This window comes from Nansenia antarctica (assembly GCF_963989245.1).
Source record: "Nansenia antarctica genome assembly, chromosome: 2".
In the NCBI taxonomy this organism is placed as follows: Eukaryota; Metazoa; Chordata; class Actinopteri; order Argentiniformes; family Microstomatidae; genus Nansenia; species Nansenia antarctica.
The window spans coordinates 12,489,366-12,508,791 of NC_137675.1; the positions used below are offsets into that span (position 1 = coordinate 12,489,366).

General features: G+C 46.7%; 1 protein-coding gene across 1 annotated transcript in view; it reads left to right on the top strand.

The window, feature by feature from the left end:
- Positions 1–18,901, top strand: part of ppp1r12c (protein phosphatase 1, regulatory subunit 12C) — a gene marked incomplete at its 5' end in the record, with an annotated part of 19,004 nt that extends 103 nt beyond the window's left edge. Inside the window, 20 exons of the mRNA XM_080524131.1 lie at positions 1–112; positions 596–773; positions 1,041–1,171; positions 1,795–1,913; positions 4,491–4,650; positions 6,726–6,870; positions 7,662–7,736; positions 8,693–8,769; positions 9,058–9,170; positions 9,475–9,542; positions 10,966–11,105; positions 11,735–11,822; positions 12,617–12,752; positions 13,364–13,494; positions 13,680–13,744; positions 14,970–15,009; positions 16,898–17,002; positions 17,165–17,215; positions 18,142–18,192; positions 18,599–18,901. The exon at positions 1–112 is cut by the window's left edge and continues 103 nt beyond it. Coding sequence (XP_080380257.1) covers positions 1–112; positions 596–773; positions 1,041–1,171; positions 1,795–1,913; positions 4,491–4,650; positions 6,726–6,870; positions 7,662–7,736; positions 8,693–8,769; positions 9,058–9,170; positions 9,475–9,542; positions 10,966–11,105; positions 11,735–11,822; positions 12,617–12,752; positions 13,364–13,494; positions 13,680–13,744; positions 14,970–15,009; positions 16,898–17,002; positions 17,165–17,215; positions 18,142–18,192; positions 18,599–18,685 — 2,072 coding nt within the window. The 3' untranslated portion in view covers positions 18,686–18,901. The remainder of the gene's footprint in view (positions 113–595; positions 774–1,040; positions 1,172–1,794; positions 1,914–4,490; positions 4,651–6,725; positions 6,871–7,661; positions 7,737–8,692; positions 8,770–9,057; positions 9,171–9,474; positions 9,543–10,965; positions 11,106–11,734; positions 11,823–12,616; positions 12,753–13,363; positions 13,495–13,679; positions 13,745–14,969; positions 15,010–16,897; positions 17,003–17,164; positions 17,216–18,141; positions 18,193–18,598) is intronic.
- Positions 18,902–19,426: the final 525 nt, after the last annotated feature.

Sequence of the window (19,426 nt, forward strand, 5' to 3'; positions counted from 1 at the left end):
ACCCCGTGGACGCAGTAGGCGACTCCGAGGCCGTAAACAACGATGGAGACGAGGGCGACACGACCCCCGTGGAGGATGCCCCGGGGTCAACCGGTCACTTACTCAAAAGAAGGTGCCGTATTGTCCGTCTTTAAGCGTAGCTTAACCTTTTCTTTTTAACTTCCAATTTCTTCGGAGGCTGATGTGGAATGTTGTGCGTGGGTAGCTAGCTAGCTGTAGCTAGCCTGGATGTACCTGGACGGTTATGTCATGAAACACCACGGCAGACCAGACCCTGTGTAGCTGACACAACTCGTGGAAGACGACCTAACCCTCCATCGTGCCAGAAGTGTTTGATATGATAGCTCGTTATTTCGGAGAGGTTTTGCTTGTCAGTTCATGCTAAACTTAAGCTAAGCTATAACAACAACACCAACCCAGCTACCCGTGGATGGATTTCATCTGCCTGCCTGTCATACATTTGTATTCGTTAACTGCCCATTGCGAAGTGACACTAATATGTTTGACTTGTACAGTAGGAGATACTAATGCCTATTGCTCTTATATGCCCTCTCTCTTCTAATGCCTATTGCCCTATATGCCCTCTCTCTTCTAGGAGGCGGGTTAGGTTTGACAGGGCGGCAGAGTTTCTGGCTGCCTGTGCCAGCGGCGACACGGACGAAGCCCAGGAGATGCTGAGGGAGGCCAGGGAGATGGACGGACAGATAGACGGGGAGCTCCAGGGAGAGGTGGTCAACTGCGCCAACGCTGACGGCATCACAGCTCTCCACCAGGTAAGGACGATGGTATCTACAGTGTTATATCTGGTGGTGAAAGCCGGTGACGCTGACCAGTATTGAGCACCAGTAACAGTACAACTATTGTGTTACAGCTATTGTCTACTACTGCATGTGTGCTGGCTGGGACCTATTGTAGAATATTGGCTCTAAAGAACAAACCCATGATCTATATCATTCTCCTCTCCATCCCTTGTGCTCTCTTCTATCCCTCCTATCTCCCCGCCCCTACCCTGTCCTCTCATCCCCCCGTCGCTCCCCCAGGCTTGTATAGATGGGAGTATGGAGGTGATGTCCTTTCTCCTGGCTCAGGGTGCCAACGTGAACCAGGTGGACAGTGAGGGCTGGACACCCCTGCATGTAGCTGCGACCTGTGGCAACCTGGAGATCACAGAGTATGTACTTGTTTGGAGTGTCTGCTTTTTCTGAGTGTGTGTCGTTGCTGACTGTGTACTTGCTTCCTTGCTTGAGTATGTAGGTACTGAGTTGTTCCTCGGGCAGTAGAATGGTTGCTTCCTAAGAATGTTATCGGTCATGTATTTCTGAACACTAAAGAGTATACTGGCGTGGACATTCCATATTGGAATCGTAGAAATAGAATCATTCTATTTCTATGATTGGAACAAAGGCACTTTTCTGCATTTCTTCATTAGAGGAGAGAGGGTGTGGAGCTGATTATGTCGCCCGGTGAAGCAGGGCTATTTCTGCTTCATTCGACAATGCCCAACATTGTTGCCTTGCTCTGGCAAGTCGACAACAAGTTGTGTAAAGCAGAACCAGGCTGGCACCTAGGCTGTTGTCAGGAACTGGCCCTTCTCCAAGAAGCTGATGTTTTCTCTGTGGTTGGGTGGCCTGCTTATCTGTTGTGGATGATTTTTAAACGGTCTCCCTTTCACCCCATCTCTGTCTTTCTATCTCTCTTGCCCTACCATCTCTTGCTGTCTCTCCCCCATCTGTCTCCCTCCCTCCCTTTGCATCTCTCGTTCACCCCTTCCCCTCTCCTACTTCTCGCTCTCAGTTTCCTCCTGCAGCAGGGAGCGTCCCTCTGTGCAGTGAACTGTGATGGAGACGTCCCTCTGGACATAGCTGAAGATGAAGCCACTGAATCACTCCTTCGGGATTACACACTGAGACAAGGTGAGCACCTGTCTCCACTATATGGCCGAGCTGCAAAGTGAAAATGGTCCGTCTTGTTGAAAACGAAGAGCCAGGAAATCAGATGGTGTGTTCTAAGTTAGAGATAGGGTCATCAGGTTCGGGTTTGGGCTGAGAGACGGTGTTTAAAATGCAGTTTTTACCAGAGAAAGTCGCACTTCCTGTTTAGCAGCATGGCTGGCGGGTGACGACCATGAGTGCTGGGCACTGTGCTACGACAGGGACAGGGACAAAGACAGGAAGGACTGATGTAGGATGGTTAGGTTTTTATATTCTATTAAAGACACGCACACACACACACGCACACACACACACACACACACACACACACACACACACTAAAGAGGGAGGGGGAGAGAGAGAAGGAAACATTAATTACATCATTTGGTCTTGTGATGGATAGTTTCAGATGTTCAGATGGTGTAAGTGAGCTTCCCCTTTTGTGAGTAAGATAAGTAGGGTAAGGGTTGGCTAACTGTTAAGCACACATGACCAAACATGTAAAAAGTCCTGGACAAATTGAATTTGATTGAATAGCTCTCCAGCATTGTTATTTGAGTTGTTTTGAGGATATGTGTCCACTTGTGCCCAAGTGTGCATATATATCTATATAGATAGATATATAGATAGATAGATAGATATAGGCCTAATGGTCTCGCTCCCGACTACATGTCTGACATAGTTTTAAGATATGTACCCACTAGATCCCTCAGATCTGTCAGATCTATTTCTTATCTCTTACCTCATGTTTTAGTGTATTGTATTTTATTTACTATTGTTTTTATGTTTAGCATTTGGAGTTGCATTCAATGCATAACTTGTGCTATATAAATGAAGTTTGATTGATTGATATTGTATATACACTCACTTCACACTTTATTAGGAACACCAGTACACCTTCTCATTCATTCAGATGGTGTGATGGTGTGGGGAATGTTTTCTTGGCACTCTTTGGTCCCGTTAATACCAATCAATCATCGCTTGAATGCCGCCTGTCTGGTGTTCAACCTCCCCAAATTCTCCCATGTCACCCCTCTCCTCCGCACCCTTCACTGGCTCGCGATAGTAGCTCACATTAGGTTTAAGACCCTTGTGCTCGCCTACCGGGCGGTTAAGGGAACTGCCCGTTGCTACATGCAGGCAATGATCTGCCTCCATACACCTGGACATTCACTCCGCTCCTCCACCTCTGCTGGCCGACTGGCACCACCGCCTCTGCAGGGCTGCAGTGGTCGTGCTGCCCGGTCACGGCTTTTCACTGTCCTGGACTCCTGGCACCTTGCTGATGGAATGAGCTCCCCACCGCTGTCAGGACTGCAGAGTCACTCCCTGTCTTCCGTGGTAGAATGAAGACCCATCTCTTCGGGCTGCACCTTAGTTGTCCCTCCTGAAGCTTCCCCTTCTTCCTGTCAGTTGTGTTTATAATAATGTATTATGTCATCATGGATCAGAATCTCAAATGAATGCAACATCTTGTGGAATCAATGCCAGGAAGAATTGAGGCTGTTTTGAGAGCAAAGGGACGCCCTACCCAGTATTAGTCTAGTGTTCCTAATAAAGTGTTCCGTGAGTGTATGTGTCATGTCTGGCTGCTGTTATACACAGGTGTGCACGTGGAGGCAGCTAAGTTGTCTGTTATTCACAGGTGTGGAGGCAGCTAAGTTGTCTGTTATACACAGGTGTGGACGTGGCTAAGTTGTCTGTTATACACAGGTGTGGAGGCAGCTAAGTTGTCTGTTATACACAGGTGTGGAGGCAGCTAAGTTGTCTGTTATACACAGGTGTGGAGGCAGCTTAGTTGTCTGTTATACACAGGTGTGGAGGCAGCTAAGTTGTCTGTTATACACAGGTGTGGAGGCAGCTACGTTGTCTGTTATACACAGGTGTGGAGGCAGCTTAGTTGTCTGTTATACACAGGTGTGGAGGCAGCTAAGTTGTCTGTTATACACAGGTGTGGAGGCGGCTAAGTTGTCTGTTATACACAGGTGTGGAGGCAGCTTAGTTGTCTGTTATACACAGGTGTGGAGGCAGCTAAGTTGTCTGTTATACACAGGTGTGGAGGCGGCTAAGTTGTCTGTTATACACAGGTGTGGAGGCGGCTAAGTTGTCTGTTACACACAGGTGTGGACGTGGAGGCGGCAAAGTTGTCTGTTATACACAGGTGTGCACGTGGAGGCAGCTAAGTTGTCTGTTATTCACAGGTGTGCACGTAGCTAAGTTGTCTGTTATACACAGGTTTGGACGTAGCTAAGTTGTCTGTTATACACAGGTGTGGACGTGGAGGCAGCTAAGTTGTCTGTTATACACAGGTGTGGACGTGGCTAAGTTGTCTGTTACACACAGGTGTGGACGTGGAGGCGGCAAAGTTGTCTGTTATACACAGGTGTGCACGTGGAGGCAGCTAAGTTGTCTGTTATTCACAGGTGTGCACGTAGCTAAGTTGTCTGTTATACACAGGTTTGGACGTAGCTAAGTTGTCTGTTATACACAGGTTTGGACGTAGCTAAGTTGTCTGTTATACACAGGTGTGGAGGCGGCTAAGTTGTCTGTTATACACAGGTGTGGACGTGGAGGCGGCTAAGCGCGTGGAGGAGGAGCAGATCATGAGGGACGCCCGCGCCTGGCTGACAGAGGGACCGCCCACAGAACTACGACACCCCAAGACCGGGGCCACGCCCCTGCATGTAGCTGCTGCTAAGGGGTACCTAGAGGCCATCAAGTGAGTGTGTGTGGGCCTCGTCCCAATTCTCTCAACCAACTACCTTGTCTTAACTCCTTTCTGTTATTATGACTATTCTGAGAGGACTTTATTTTTTTTATTTCACCGTTGGCTGCCGTTGTCATAAGTACCTGTGTATATACTGTATATGTATAGTATGAATATGTGTATATACAGTACAGGCCAAAAGTTTGGACACCTTCTCATTCAATGCGTTTCCTTTATTTTCATGACTATTTGGTACATTGTAGATTCTCACTGAAGGCATCAAAACTATGAATGAACACATAGGAATTATGTATTTAACAATAAAGTGTGAAATAACTGTAAATATGTCTTATATTTTAGATTCCTCAAAGTAGCCACCCTTTGCTTTTTTGTTGTTAATAAAATATATAATAATAATATTAAATATAATATGTGTTAATAATAATATGTTATTATATATATATATATATATATTTAATATTATTATTATATATTTTATTAACAACAACATTTTTTTATTTTATTAACAACAAAAAAGCAAAGGGTGGCTACTTTGAGGAATCTAAAATCTAAGACATATTTAGAGTTATTTCACACTTGGAAGTACATCATTCCACATGTGTTCATTCATAGTTTTGATGCCTTCAGTGAGAATCTACAATGTAAATAGTCATGAAAATAAAGGAAACACATTGAATGAGAAGGTGTGTCCAAACTTTTGGCCTGTACTGTATATGTATAGTATGAATATGTATATATGTATAGTGTGAATGTGTATATATATATATATATGTATATGTGTATAGTATGAAAAGTAACGACAACAAAGTATCGACAACAACAAACGACAGCAAAGGTGTTCTTGTCGGAAACACAGCATTGTTTAAAGACAGCACTGATGTTCTCCTCAACTCAAACCAGGCAGCATAGAGTTGACTGTGCATTGTATGGGCTCTGTGCTCTCTCTTCTACAATAGGGCATTCTCTCCACTAGTCTCTCATACACGGTGCTCCTGTTGTGTCATGTCCTGTCCCCAGACTGCTGTGTCACTGTGGGCTGACACAACCGGTCCCCCGTGTTATATATAATGTCTCGTATCAAATAAAACACTTTCTTTTGACATGAGTTACATATCCTCTACATCCCGCCACACTCTCATACATAGTGATCTTTGTTGCGTCATGTCTGGATCATGTGACTTCTGTTCCAGTGTGGGCTCTCTGCTGAGGCTCCTACAGCTGTGCCCTTCTACGGCCCAGACTCTGCTAGGCCACTCTCACACACGTGCTGTCCTCTTGTTATAATGCGTCTCATATCAAAATAGAAGACTTATTGATTGAGTTTACATAGGCTCTGTCTCTTGTACAATAGGGCGTTCGCTCTCTGCACGGCCACTCTCATACATGGTACTCGTGTACACGGTGCCCTGTCTGTCCGGTGTGAGACTGCTGTGTCAGTGTGGTCGGACAGAAACCCCTATAGGACACGCTCTGCTTAGCCGCTCCCTCGTACGCGGTGCTGTTGTTGCCTGTCCTGTCCCAGACTGCTGTGTTGGTAGGGGCTCCTGCTGTGCTGTGTTGGTAGGGGCTCCTGCTGTGCTGTGTTGGTAGGGGCTCCTGCTGTGTTGGGAGGGGCTCCTGCTGTGCTGTGTTGGTAGGGGCTCCTGCTGTGCTGTGTTGGGAGGGGCTCCTGCTGTGCTGTGTTGGGAGGGGCTCCTGCTGTGCTTTGTTGGTAGGGGCTCCTGCTGTGCTGTGTTGGGAGGGGCTCCTGCTGTGCTGTGTTGGGAGGGGCTCCTGCTGTGTTGGGAGGGGCTCCTGCTGTGTTGGTAGGGGCTCCTGCTGTGCTGTGTTGGTAGGGGCTCCTGCTGTGTTGGTAGGGGCTCCTGCTGTGCTGTGTTGGTAGGGGCTCCTGCTGTGCTGTGTTGGGAGGGGCTCCTGCTGTGCTGTGTTGGGAGGGGCTCCTGCTGTGCTGTGTTGGTAGGGGCTCCTGCTGTGCTGTGTTGGGAGGGGCTCCTGCTGTGCTGTGTTGGGAGGGGCTCCTGCTGTGCTGTGTCAGGCTAATCAGCGCTGTCCCGCCCCGTCCCCAGACTGCTGTGCCAGTGTGGTCTGGAGGTCTCGGCCATGGACGTTGACGGTTGGACGCCCCTCCACGCCGCGGCCCACTGGGGCCAGGGAGAGGCCTGCAGGATCCTGGCAGAACAGCTGTGCAACATGGAGGCCCGCAGCAACGGGGTGAGACAGACAGACATATATCCATATAGAAATGTATATGTGCACTGTGTAGGTAGCAACAATGTGAGACAGACAGACATATATAAATGTATATGTGCACTGTGTAGGTAGCAACAATGTGAGATAGACAGACATATACCTCTATAACCTTTGCATTACTGATGTTTACATTACTACCTTTGAACGTGCTGTATATTGCACATCTCCTGATATAGCTTCTTTTATACTTCACTGTACATAGCTCATAACTATATATAGCCCAAAACTGTATATACCTCTAAACTAAACTGATGTTTACAATACTACCTCTGCATATACTGTATATTGCATAGTTACCTATCACTCCCATTCTTGTTCTATATTATGCCCTTATCACTATTTGCACTTTTGGTTGGATGCTAAACTGTATTTCGTTGTATAGTACCGGTACTTATAATCTGTGATGACGATAAAGTTGAATCTAATCTAATATACACTATATGTAAGTTGTGCAGAAGGGTTAAGTAATGACTTAAATGCTGATTACAGATATCAGTTTTTAAAGATGTTTCTATTGGATCTGCTCCAGCCTCAGTTGCTCAGTGTACTCAGCGATGCCCTGCCCAGGTGGTCATAGTCTGGTGTTTGTGGCTCTTGACCAGGGTAGGCTGGTGGAGGTAGAAACCGGAGGACAGGGTCATTGTACAATGAGCCTGTCCCCTGACATCTGCCTCCTCTGATGTCCTGGAAGAAGCTTCATGAGCTTCCGTTTTTTCCAACCGTTGTTTTGCCTCCGTCTTGTCAACCCCCAGGGCCAGACGCCGTTTGATGTGGCGGATGAAAGTGTGGAGGTTCTGCTGGAGGAGCTGTCACAGAAACAAGCCAACGTGAGACAGCTCTTATTATTAGCCCTTATCTTTCATGTATTATGCAAACTGTCTCTCCTCAGGAGAGTTTCCTGAAAGCTTTGCAGCACTCTGATCATCTGTCGTCCATTTCCTCCATCATCGTCATGGTCGTACCGCTCCGGTACAAACCGTTCTAATATGATTATAACGTTAGAGCTTGTTTCAGGAGAGGCTGGTGGAGGTAGAAACCGGAGGACCGGTTCATTGTAATGCATGGGACGGAATGAGGAATGTGTGTTTGATACCCTTCCTTATTCCATTTCATGCATTACCTCCGGTTTCTACCTCCACCAGCCTCTCCTGCTACTTGTTCACAGGTTTTGAACAGCGGAATGTTTTACATTAGGAGTAATAACTTGTGCTGACTTGTCCTGTGTTACATTTGGACTGGGATTCCACATTTTCCGGTTTTGAAAAGATATAACAATATTGTCGGCATAGTATTGACATGTGCCATGTAGTATTGTACAGTATTATACTCAGGGGTTCTCCCCAAGAGTTTTTAATAGCGTGGCACTGGATGGCATTATCATAACCCGGCTCACATTTAAATATATAGTTGATGCCTTGAAATCAGAATCAGAATTCTTTTTATTGCCAAGTATATTCACACATACAGGAAATTGACTGGGTGTGGTTGGTGCATAAGACCTAAAGATACAAACAACAATGTAATAAACAACACTATATAAGCAAAAATAGTTTAAAAAGACAATGACAGAAAGGGACAGTAGAACAATAAGTATGCAGGCTGTAAATTACAGTATGTAAAACTAATATAGATTACATTGTCAGTTGTGTGTGTGCGCGTGTGTGTTTACATAGTGGCGGCGCGGCCCCACTCGTACAGTCTTTGGGGAGAACCCTGATAGGTTAGAAGTGCTGCTCTGTGGTCTAGTCCCTGTGTGTCTGATGACTGTGTGTTTCTGTTCTAGTGGCGTAATGAACAGGACAGGCAAGACAGACAGAACCCTGCTGGTTCTACTGCTGCTAACGCCAACAAACGGCGGAGGTTAGTGTCTGGCTCTCTACGTCCCTCACTCTGTCTCACTCTCCTCTCTCCCTCTCTGTCTCACTCTCCTCTCTCCCTCTCACTCTGTCTCACTCTCCTCTGTGTCTCCCTCTCCTTCTCCCCCTCTCTGTCTCACTCTCCTCTCCCTCTCCTCTTGTTTGTCTCTGTCTCCCCCTCTCTCTGGCTCTTCTTTGTGTGTGTGATCCATTATCTTTATATTTGCATGTGTTACTATTTGCATGTAGAGATAACCGTTTGCATAACTCATGGGGAACGCCTGTGTTCCAGGAGCTCAGTGTGCAGGATGAGTAGCAGGGACAAGATGAACGTCCAGGACCAATCGAAAGAGAGGGGCGTGTCCGGCGGTCTGGAGCTCAACGAGGAGAGAGAGAGTAGCCCTGGTACACACAGCGTCGCATGACTACCACATACTACTACAACCACAGAGGATGTCACACACTCTTAGTACTCCAAATAATAACACCTTATACTACAGTCATTCATGCTTATAACATGTCTTATTATCAACACATTGTATTATACATAACTATATTCTGTAAATGTTATATAGTAGTTTGTTTGCAGTGAAATAATTAATGTGTGCTGATGCAGACAGAAGCAAAACTCATCTGTAGAAAGCTCCACTGACACATTAAAACCACACATGTTTAGTTTTTTTTACCAGTAACAACCGCTGTTTTTCAGAGAGCTCTGCGGTCTCCAGTCCAGACAGTGAGAGTGTTCCCACCTCCACAGTCAGTGCTGCTGAGAAGGTAAGACCCAGACAGACAGACAGACAGACAGACCCAGACAGATGTCATTATCAACGCTTTTCCCCTCAAGTATGTGCTTGTGCGCTACCGTGCGTAGATTTAACTCTGTGACTGCCAAAGAATTCCAGAACACTCACTCCTGGAGTGTTTTATGTGGTATGTGCCTAGCAACAATGCTTTGATTGGCTACAAAACGAAGCATCATAATTTATGCATATTTTTGGTGAATACAGTGACCATTGTCCCTCTGGCATTTGTGGCATCCACTGGCTTTGACCGGGGGAATTTATACACACCCAACCTAGAGAACGACACAGACACAGTGTGGGCTTTAGCCCTAGCGGGCGTATTTAATCAAGAATAGTTAACACAAGGGGTTTAAGTCAAACTTAGAGTCTTATCCTTCAAACTAAGGATCAGGGGGCTGTAATCAACTACGGTTCTTCTCTATCGAGGGTAGACGGGGGTAGGAGGGTAGCCAGGGGGTAGGAGGGTAGCCAGGGGGGGCTCTGCGGCCGTCGGTTGGGTGGCGTCTCTTAGTCCCGCCTCCGTCTGTCGGGGCCTCTCCACTGGCCGCGCCCGCTATGGAGACAGTATAGCATGCCTTACTACCAACAGGCTTGAATGTACTCTTCTCACCCTCCGTCTCTGTCCATGCAGAGGTTCCTCCTCTCTCTGGGGTAGCCCTGGGTAGGAGGTGGGCCAGGGGTAGGAGGTGGGGGTCAGTCGGTTGGTGTCTCGCGGTCCTAGCCTCCGGCTGTCGGGGCCTCTTCATTCGGCAACGCCCGACTGTTGCTACGGAGATAGCATTGAACACATTAGCATGAACACTCCTGACTATATTGCCGCCGTCCGGCTCTCACCCTACGCCTCGGCCCGGCCCGGTTCTCTCGTGGCCTCAGTGGATAGCTGCATCCAGGCTCCGCTTGCCACGTTCCCCCCCTCCGTCTTCTCCGGAGCTCTGTTTGTGTGCTCCCCTAGCCAGAGGCCCCGCTACGCCCACTTACGCTGATTAGCCTCTGGCTTGCTCCCTGCTGATTGCGAGAGGCAGGGCAGCTGTGTGAGGAGGCAGCGTGCTCTGTCTGGGTCGGGCTGTCCGTGGTGCTGCAGGCACTGGTCCCCAGGTCGATAGGCAAGGTTGCCACACTCTCCAGAATGTTGACCATTTGGGTGACTTTATTCCCCCTGGCCGCTGAATGAGTTCAAGGCGGGGGGGGGGGTTGGTGTACAGCCTGCTAATACGCCACGTAGCTTCATATTCACAGTCAGTATAGTCATATTCACTGTCAGTATAGTCATGTTTCCTGCTGTCTTCCCCCTGTGTGTCAGACTGTCAGTATAGTCATGTTTCCTTCTGTCTTCCCCCTGTGTGTCAGACTATCAGTATAGTCATGTTTCCTGCTGTCTTCCCCCTGTGTGTCAGACTGCTGAGGAGAAGGATGTGGAGGAGAGGGACCAGGACAGAGCCAGCCGGACCGCCCGAGTGCAGCCCACCCCACAGAGGAGAGACCCCCAGACCCAGGCTGAGAGCCCCGGCAACGCTGCCAACACCGACAGACGCAAGTAAGACAGACACACACACACACACACACACATCAGTAACACACACGCTCACACACAGGCACTAGATTAGATTAGATTCAACTTTATTGTCTTTAGAGAGTACAAGTACCACACAACGAATAAGCTGATTGCTTATCCACAGTGACAGCCCTGTGGATGAAGTTGTTGGGAAGATTTTAGGGTCCAAGAGTGGTCCTCGGAGATGTGGACACCCAGGACTTGAAGCTGGGAACACACACACACACACACACATCAGTCACACATACAGACACACATCAGTCACACAGGCATGACACACTCGCATGCTTCAACACAAACAGACTCAAGTAAAACATGAAGACAGATATACCTCCCCTCCACACACACACACACACAATGTGTTTGTATTGTGATTGGTGTGGTGAGACTGAGTATCCCATCCCTGACTCCTCTGTCCTGGTGTGTTATCTAATGTCTCTGTCCTGGTGTGTTATCTAATGTCTCTGTCCTGGTGTGTTATCTAATGTCTCTGTCCTGGTGTGTTATCTAATGTCTCTGTCCTGGTGTGTTATCTAATGTCTCTGTCCTGGTGTGTTATCTAATGTCTCTGTCCTGGTGTGTTATCTAATGTCTCTGTGTTACCCGGTCAGGTTCCAGGCTCCGGTCAGAGATGAGGAGTCAGAGTCCCAGAGGAAAGCACGCTCTCGCCTCATGCGCCAGTCTCGCCGCTCCACGCAGGTACTGACCCCATCGTCTCACACCTCCCACCAGGGGGGCATTCCATCAACGTTGCTAAAGGAAAGTCTAGGCTTATTTTGATAACATTGTCTTATCAAAAATAAACTTCCTTTAGCGACGTTGATGGAATACCCCAGGAAAGTTGCCCTTCACGATGCACCTGCTTTTTGGAGGGCGTATAGTAGTGATGGGGGAAACGAAGCCTTCGACGCAATTGACACGTTCGACACAATTGTGTCGGAAAAAGTGTCGATCTATCGATGCAGTCGATACAGCAACTCCATACTGCCGTCTGCTGGTCAGGTCATGGTACTGCCTATACTGCCATCTGCTGGTCAGGTCGTGGTACAGCAGTTCTATACTGCCATCTGCTGGTCAGGTCATGGTCATGGTCATTTTATGCAGTACCAAACTTGGAACACTGCCTCGTCTGCGGAATGATTGACACGCGTCAGATGTGCTCGTGTGACGTACGAATCTTTCTTCGAGTAGTCACGTGGTTTTTGCCAATTTGACACAAGCATCGATACATTTGTATCGACGCACATTGCGTCGGAAGATAGACACCGTGTCGTGACTACTGCGTCGAGCGTAACATCCCTAGCGTATAGTGTGGTGTTTGATCATATTGTATGTATTTTATTTATTGTTTAGTGTTGCTCTTGTTGTAAAAAGTGCTGTATAAATACATTTGATTGATTGATCATACTGTATCAGGACTTGGCCCTGAGCCCCAAATAAAACCCCAAATGACCTAAGCAGTAACATGAGGTTTTGGTCATCTCCTCCACCAGGGTGTGACGCTCACAGACCTGAAGGAGGCAGAGAAGAGCGTGGGTAAACCTGCGGACAGCGTGCCAGCGCCACCCCAGCCACAGAGGACCATCCAGCCTGTCAGCCCCATCGTCACCCTCACGCCAGCGGAGAGGGGTGAGTGGAGATGGGGGAGGAGGGGTGTGGAGAGGGGAGATTGGGGAGATGGGGGAAGAGGGGAGAAGAGGGGAGAGATGGGGTAGGGAGGGGGGAGACTCAAGGGGAAAGTATGGATAGGATGCAGCATTTGCTGTGCTACTTTGGAAGACATGTTTCGTCTGGTCAGTGGGTCAGACACTGTACATCTTTCAAATACTTATACATACTGGAGCTCTGCATTCAAATCGCTTGAATTACTTCATTTCTTATATGTGTGTGTCTGATGCAGAGATGTCATCGGTCCTCCATGGTGTGTATGTTGTTGTGTGTGTGTGTGTGTGTGTGTGTGTGTGTGTGTGTCTGATGCAGAGATGTAATTGTTGCTCCGTGGTGTGTGTGTGTGTGTTGAGTGTGTGTCTGATGCAGAGATGTCATCGGTCCTCCATGGTGTGTATGTTGTTGAGTGTGTGTCTGATGCAGAGATGTCATCGGTCCTCCATGGTGTGTATGTTGTTGAGTGTGTGTCTGATGCAGAGATGCCATCGTTGCTCCGCGGTGTGTATGTTGTTGAGTGTGTGTCTGATGCAGAGATGTCATCGTTGCTCCGCGGTGTGTGTGTTGTTCTCCAGACACGGACCCAGTGAAGCCTTCGGACGGGGAGAGCCGACTCGGGGGGACGGAGGGGGAGAACCGGCTGGGGGTGAGGGAACGACGGAGGGGGAGGAAGGAGAGGCGCTCCACGGGGGTGGTTCAGCTGGAGGTGAGGGCAGGATGGAACACCCTCCCTAATACTATTGTTCTCTTCTGTTTATCATACTGCAACTGAGTACAGGATGAATGTGCTTTTCTTAAGCTAAGAAAACATTACATTGAAATTATCGGTATAGATTCTGTATGTTGAATTCACAATTCAAATGGGACATACTCTCCATTGAATGTTTTCAGAATGAAGATGTGGATGCGATGGATGAAGCAGAGCAGGATGACACGCATAGTAACAACACACCCATGTAATACTGCATCTTTACTGTCTTAACACTGAAGTAAATGCCTGGCTATTGAAGTTAATAAAGTAGTGAATTGTGGCAAGAAAAAGTAAGTGAACCCTTAGGAATTACCTGCATTTATGTATACATATGTTAATGTGTTAAAATATGGTCTGATCTTCATCTGCAAGTTACAATAATGAGCAAACACAATCTGTTTTAACTAATAACACACCAATTATTCTATTGTTCTTGTCCATATTGAATACATCAGTCAAACATTCACAGTGTAGGTTGGAAAAGTATGTGAACCCCTAGGGCCTAGGTTAAAGACTTCTACAAGAGCTCATTGGAGACAGGATTAGTAAACCTGGAGTCCAATCAATGAAACGTGATTGGAGGTTTGGGTTAGATATTTTGAGTTATAAAAAACACTCAAAATGTTGAGTTTGCTATTCACAAGAAGATCTTCGAAGATCTCCGATCATTTCATAAAGCTGCAAAAAGTTACAAAGAAATCTCAAAGTTAAGATATTCATCAGTCCACAGTTGGCGCCCAGCCAAGATGATTCCAAAGACACAACATAGAATGCTCAATGAGGTAAAAAAGAACCCTAGAGTAACAGCTAAAGGCTTGAAGAAATCATTGGAACTGTCTGACATCTCTGTGCATGAGTCTACCATACTTAAAACATTGAACAGGAATGGTATCCATGGTAGGACACCACAGAGGAAGCTGTTGCTCTCCCCAAAAAAACTAAAGTTTGCCAAAAAGCCCCTTGACACTCCACAATGCTACTGGGAAAATGTTTTGTGGACTGATGCAACTAAGATTGAATTGTTCAGCAAGAACATGCAGCACTACGTATGGTGTAAAAAAGGGCACCGCATACCAACATGACATCATCATCCCAACAGTGAAGTACGGTGGAGGGAGCATCATGATTTGGATTGTGAATTGTGTTTGTCTATACTTGTGACTTAGATGAAGATCAGATCAGATCACATTTTATTATCAATTAATGCAGAAAACCAGGTAATTCCAAAGAGCTCACACACTTTTTCTTGCCACTGTGGTATAGTTGTTTTTACATTTTACAAAAGTTTACAAAACGATAGACCCAATGACAGAATGTCTACCTTAACCTACCTACCATAACCTTTATTGACAAAAACATTTTGAAAAAACTAAACAAATGTTGTCAAAAACATGAACATACATTTAACCTTATATGGTGTGTCTTTGCAGTGAGTCTCATTCGGGTGACTCGTCACTGGACTACAAGACGGTAAGAGACCACATATGTCACACCCACTAGGAATCGTCAACAATATGTGACAGTAGCTGGTGAAACCGGGAACAAGTCGGCAACCGACGGACCGTTTTTTCAGAATAAAAGTCTGAACATTTTGATTGGTTGGTGACTTGTTCACGGTTTCTCCAGCTACGGTCACATATTGTTGACGATTCCTAGTGGGTTCTTCGCCAGGCTGAAGGAATTTAAGAAGACTTGTGTTGAGGAGGAGAGCACAGTGATAAACATGTTCTATAAAGGGGACAAACAGAAGCAGCTGACTGGCTAATAGGGAGTTCAACAACTAAACTGAATTTATTCAGAGGTGTGTGTGTGTGTGTGTGTGTGTGTGTGTGTGTGTGTGTGTGTGTGTGTGTGTGTGTGTGTGTGTGTGTGTGTGTGTGTGTGTGTGTGTGTGTGTGTGTGTGTGTGTCGCCTCCCACTCTGCCTGCATATTGGCTGTGGCTGGAGCCTGGGCAGAGTGGGTGGGTCGTTAGGTTGAGTGGTGTCACCTGGGTTTGGGGAGCTGGGGATATATATATGAGAGGGGTGTCCTCAGCTCTCTCTCTCTTCCTTATGATTTGGGTTCTGTTGGTAAGGTCTCTGGGTACCTGGTTTTTGGGGCCTTTTAGTTTTACACTACATACGTTCATACACCTTACACATACAACATACATTCTACAACCATTCACTCATGGCATACACTACTGATTCTTATCCATAATCATATACATGTTATTTAGTTTATTTTGGTTCATTTAAGTAAATAAAAATTTAATTGTATCATTTAAACGCATGTGTGGACTCCCTTATTTGTTACTACCTTTGGGTGTGTAACAAATTGGGGGCTCGTCCTTTTGTGTTGGACCTTTTTATGGTTTGCTTGGTTTGTTGATTGATTCTTACTGGCAATTTTGGTTTGGGTTACTGTGAGAGCTGTTTGGCTCTCTTTGGTTTTGGTTTGCTGTTTGGTTAATTGATTGGTTAATCAGTAGGTTAATTGGTTGCCAGTGTTGGGAGTTTTCACATGTGTTCATTTGTTCTCCTCTGTTTGTTTTGTTGGAGTTTGGTTTTGGAAGAGTAGATTGTTTGTCCCCAGATTTCCTTTAGGTTTGAGGTTGTTGGACTGCGATACTGGGTTGGGATGGTCAGTGTACTTGGTAGGAACCGTTAATCCCCTGTTAGGTATAGATAGGCTTGTTCCCAATAGGGGAATTTGTCTTGGGTGGTTTAGTGTGGCTGCAACCGTGGGTAGAGCATTTGTCTCAGGGGCACGTCCATGTTCCAGGAGGGGGCGCTGTTTTGCAGTGTTCTCTTCTGCCCACTGGGATTTAGTGCATAAATACCTCCCACCAGTAGCGGCACGAAGACTAGGGTTTGAGTTAGTTAGTTAGGTAGTTATTTTTAAGTTAGGGCTGGGGCTGTGTGTGTTAGACGGTGTGGTTGTCTGAGGTGAAAGTTACCGTCTGCAGCTCCATCTTAGTGAAGGACAGGCCAGGGGGGTAGTGGAGGCTGAGGCTGGTGTTGTAGGAGTCATCACCGTGATTGGACAGCCTTATCCTCACGTTGATGTAGCTCTAGCACCAGCACAGTTGGTGAGCTGAATAAACAAGACACAACAGTTCCCTCAGGTTTGTGTGTGCCTGTGCCCTTGCAGTGTTTTTGTGTGCGTCAGCTGTATACAAAGGTACTGTGGGAGGGGCCAGGGTTATTGTCTAGGGGTTGTTTCTGGAGAGGGCCGTACCGTCTTATCTCACTATCTTGTGTGAAATCCTCTCAGCTGTACATAGAGGTGCTGCAGGAGGCGGGTAGAGGCTACCGTCTTGGGGCCAAGGACAGAGCCTAACTCTGTGTGTGTTTGTTCTCTCTCTCTCTCTCCTAGCTGTACACAGTGGTGATGCAGGAGAACAGCCAGCTGAAGGACAAGCTGCAGGAGACGGAGCTGCTGCTCAGCCAGAGCAAGGTGGAGCTGGAGAGACTCCGACAGGTCAGCTCACACTCACACACACACACACACACACACACACATTCTCTCTCTCTCTCACTCACACACACTCATGCCTTGCAGGTCCATCCATGTACATACATCTATCCGTGGATGGGTTCTCACTCTCGTAACTGTGTGTGTGTCCATCTCTCCTCATGACAGAGTCAGGAGAACAGCACAGAGAGACCGGCCCTGCTGGAACTGGAGAGATTTGTGAGTCTCTTCAAACTCTAATGTTATCTGTCTCCTTCATGAAGCTACCTGTTCCACAAAGCCCAGCTTAGTAACAACACAATGTTTGTTGTATTTTTTAAATTCAATTTGATGACAATATATCACTAGAGGCAGAAGCCTTGTGATGATGATAGTATAACCAGTGTTCGGAAAAGCTACTCTGGGAACATATTTAACTAAATGACCAATCCCAGTAAACAAAGAGTCCAAAAGACATCCTCAGGGAAGCCGGAATGTGGGTTTAGATGATGTCTTTCTAGGACGTCCAGATGACGTCTTTAGGACGTCTTATGGACTACAGAAGACGATTCTGTAATCTGAACCCACATTCCAATTTCCATGAGGACGTCTTTTGGAGTCTTTGTTTACTGGGATTACGCTTGAGAGAAATATAGTTTGTCAAATGAAAGCTACTTTGTAAATTAGTACACTACATCGCCCAACAGTCAGTTACAGACGCTCTGCAATCACTGAGAAAGGAGAGAACTAATATGGACTGCACTTATATAGCGCCTTATTCCGAAGTGCTTTACAATGGCCTCTCATTCACCTCTTCACACACCAAGGTGCTCATTAAGAGCAATTTGGGGTTCAGTTTCTTGCCCAAGGACTCCGACATGTGGCCAGCCAGGGATCGAACCGCCGACCTTGAGATCATTAGACGCCGGCTCTACCTCCTGAGCCACAGCCGCCCCAATATTAGGGACATTTGAAATTCAAGGGCTGGAATAATATTTGTGTGTGTGTGGGGGGGGGGGGGGTTAGCTTATTACACTGCAAAAACATGTTGCTAACTACAGAAAACACTACAAGATTTGAGTTTAGTTCAACCTACTGCAAAATGGAGCTGCATCTAGAGGAATTCCTCCAACACTGACTAACAGGTTTCACTATCTGTTTCCCAGGAGAAGAGAGCACTCCAGAGGAAGGCTGTGGAGCTGGAGGATGAACTCAAGGTACGGTTGCCATAAAAATAAATACAAAACGTGTCCCTGGCCATGTTGGAATATGAATCCTGCTTCCCTTAAATATTCACTAATCTAATGTGAATGGATTGATCAAAGCACACTCTTTCTAATGCAAGGCTTTCACCAATCAAGTCTTGTGAGATGTGTGATTTCTCAGAGGAAGGGTATAAAGCCTTGCCTGAATTGTGAGGAACACGACTCCGCTCGTCTTCATCCTCAAAATGCGCTGGAGGAGAAGATCTCAGGAGAGGCAGCCAGATCTCCTCCAACATGTTTTCAGTAGGATGCGAGTGGAGGATGGAGAGGAGAGGAGTCGTGTTCCTAACCGTTGAGAAAAGGCTCTGGCGAGAGAATCCTAACCTGACTTCCTGCTTCTCCCCCTCCCTCTCTGCAGGTTCTGGTGGACCTCAGGGCAGACAACCAGAGGCTGAAGGATGAGAACGCCGCCCTCATCAGGGTCATCAGCAAACTCTCCAAATGAACCTTGACCCCACCCCCGCTCAGGAGGTGTGCCACGTCGCACAACCTGGCAGATAGAAACGTTTGGCATAGAACAGATGAGAGCAGGTCTGTGTGATGTAGAATAGGGAGTCATGCATGTATACTAATTTCATTTACATTTCATCGATACGATCCATCACTTTGTTGTCTTGATGCGGTAGTGCCATGTGATCAATAAGGAAGCAAGTGTCCATCTCACGTCTTTTTCTACCTAGAAAGTGATGGATTGTATAGGTGATGAAATCATATACACGTGCACTACACCTGCTCTACATCATCTATCTATCATAGTGTAGAACAGATACGAATGTGTCATTAAGATGAGGGAGTTATGCCTGCTCTATACGTTATATTTCTATCTGCACTGTTGTGAACGTTTCACCTTCTTGTACCCACCCCTCTTCTAGTCTCGCCTGCCAAACTCCTACATGGACAGTGTTAGAGAAGGTTCCTGTCTCTTGCCACCACTCACAAGGCACATAGCAGTAACAATATACCGGGATCAAAACAAAGACCCTAGTGCTAACATCTCATTGCTCTGGGGTTGAATGAGATTCCCTAAAACATGGTAGCACTAAGACCATCATTAGTTCCAGGGGAGGCTGGTGGAGGTAGAAATCGGAGGACAGGCTCATTGTAATGCCTGAAATGAGCAATGGTATCACATTACAATGAGCCCGTCCTCCATTTTGTGCCTCCCCTGGAACTAATGATAGTCTCA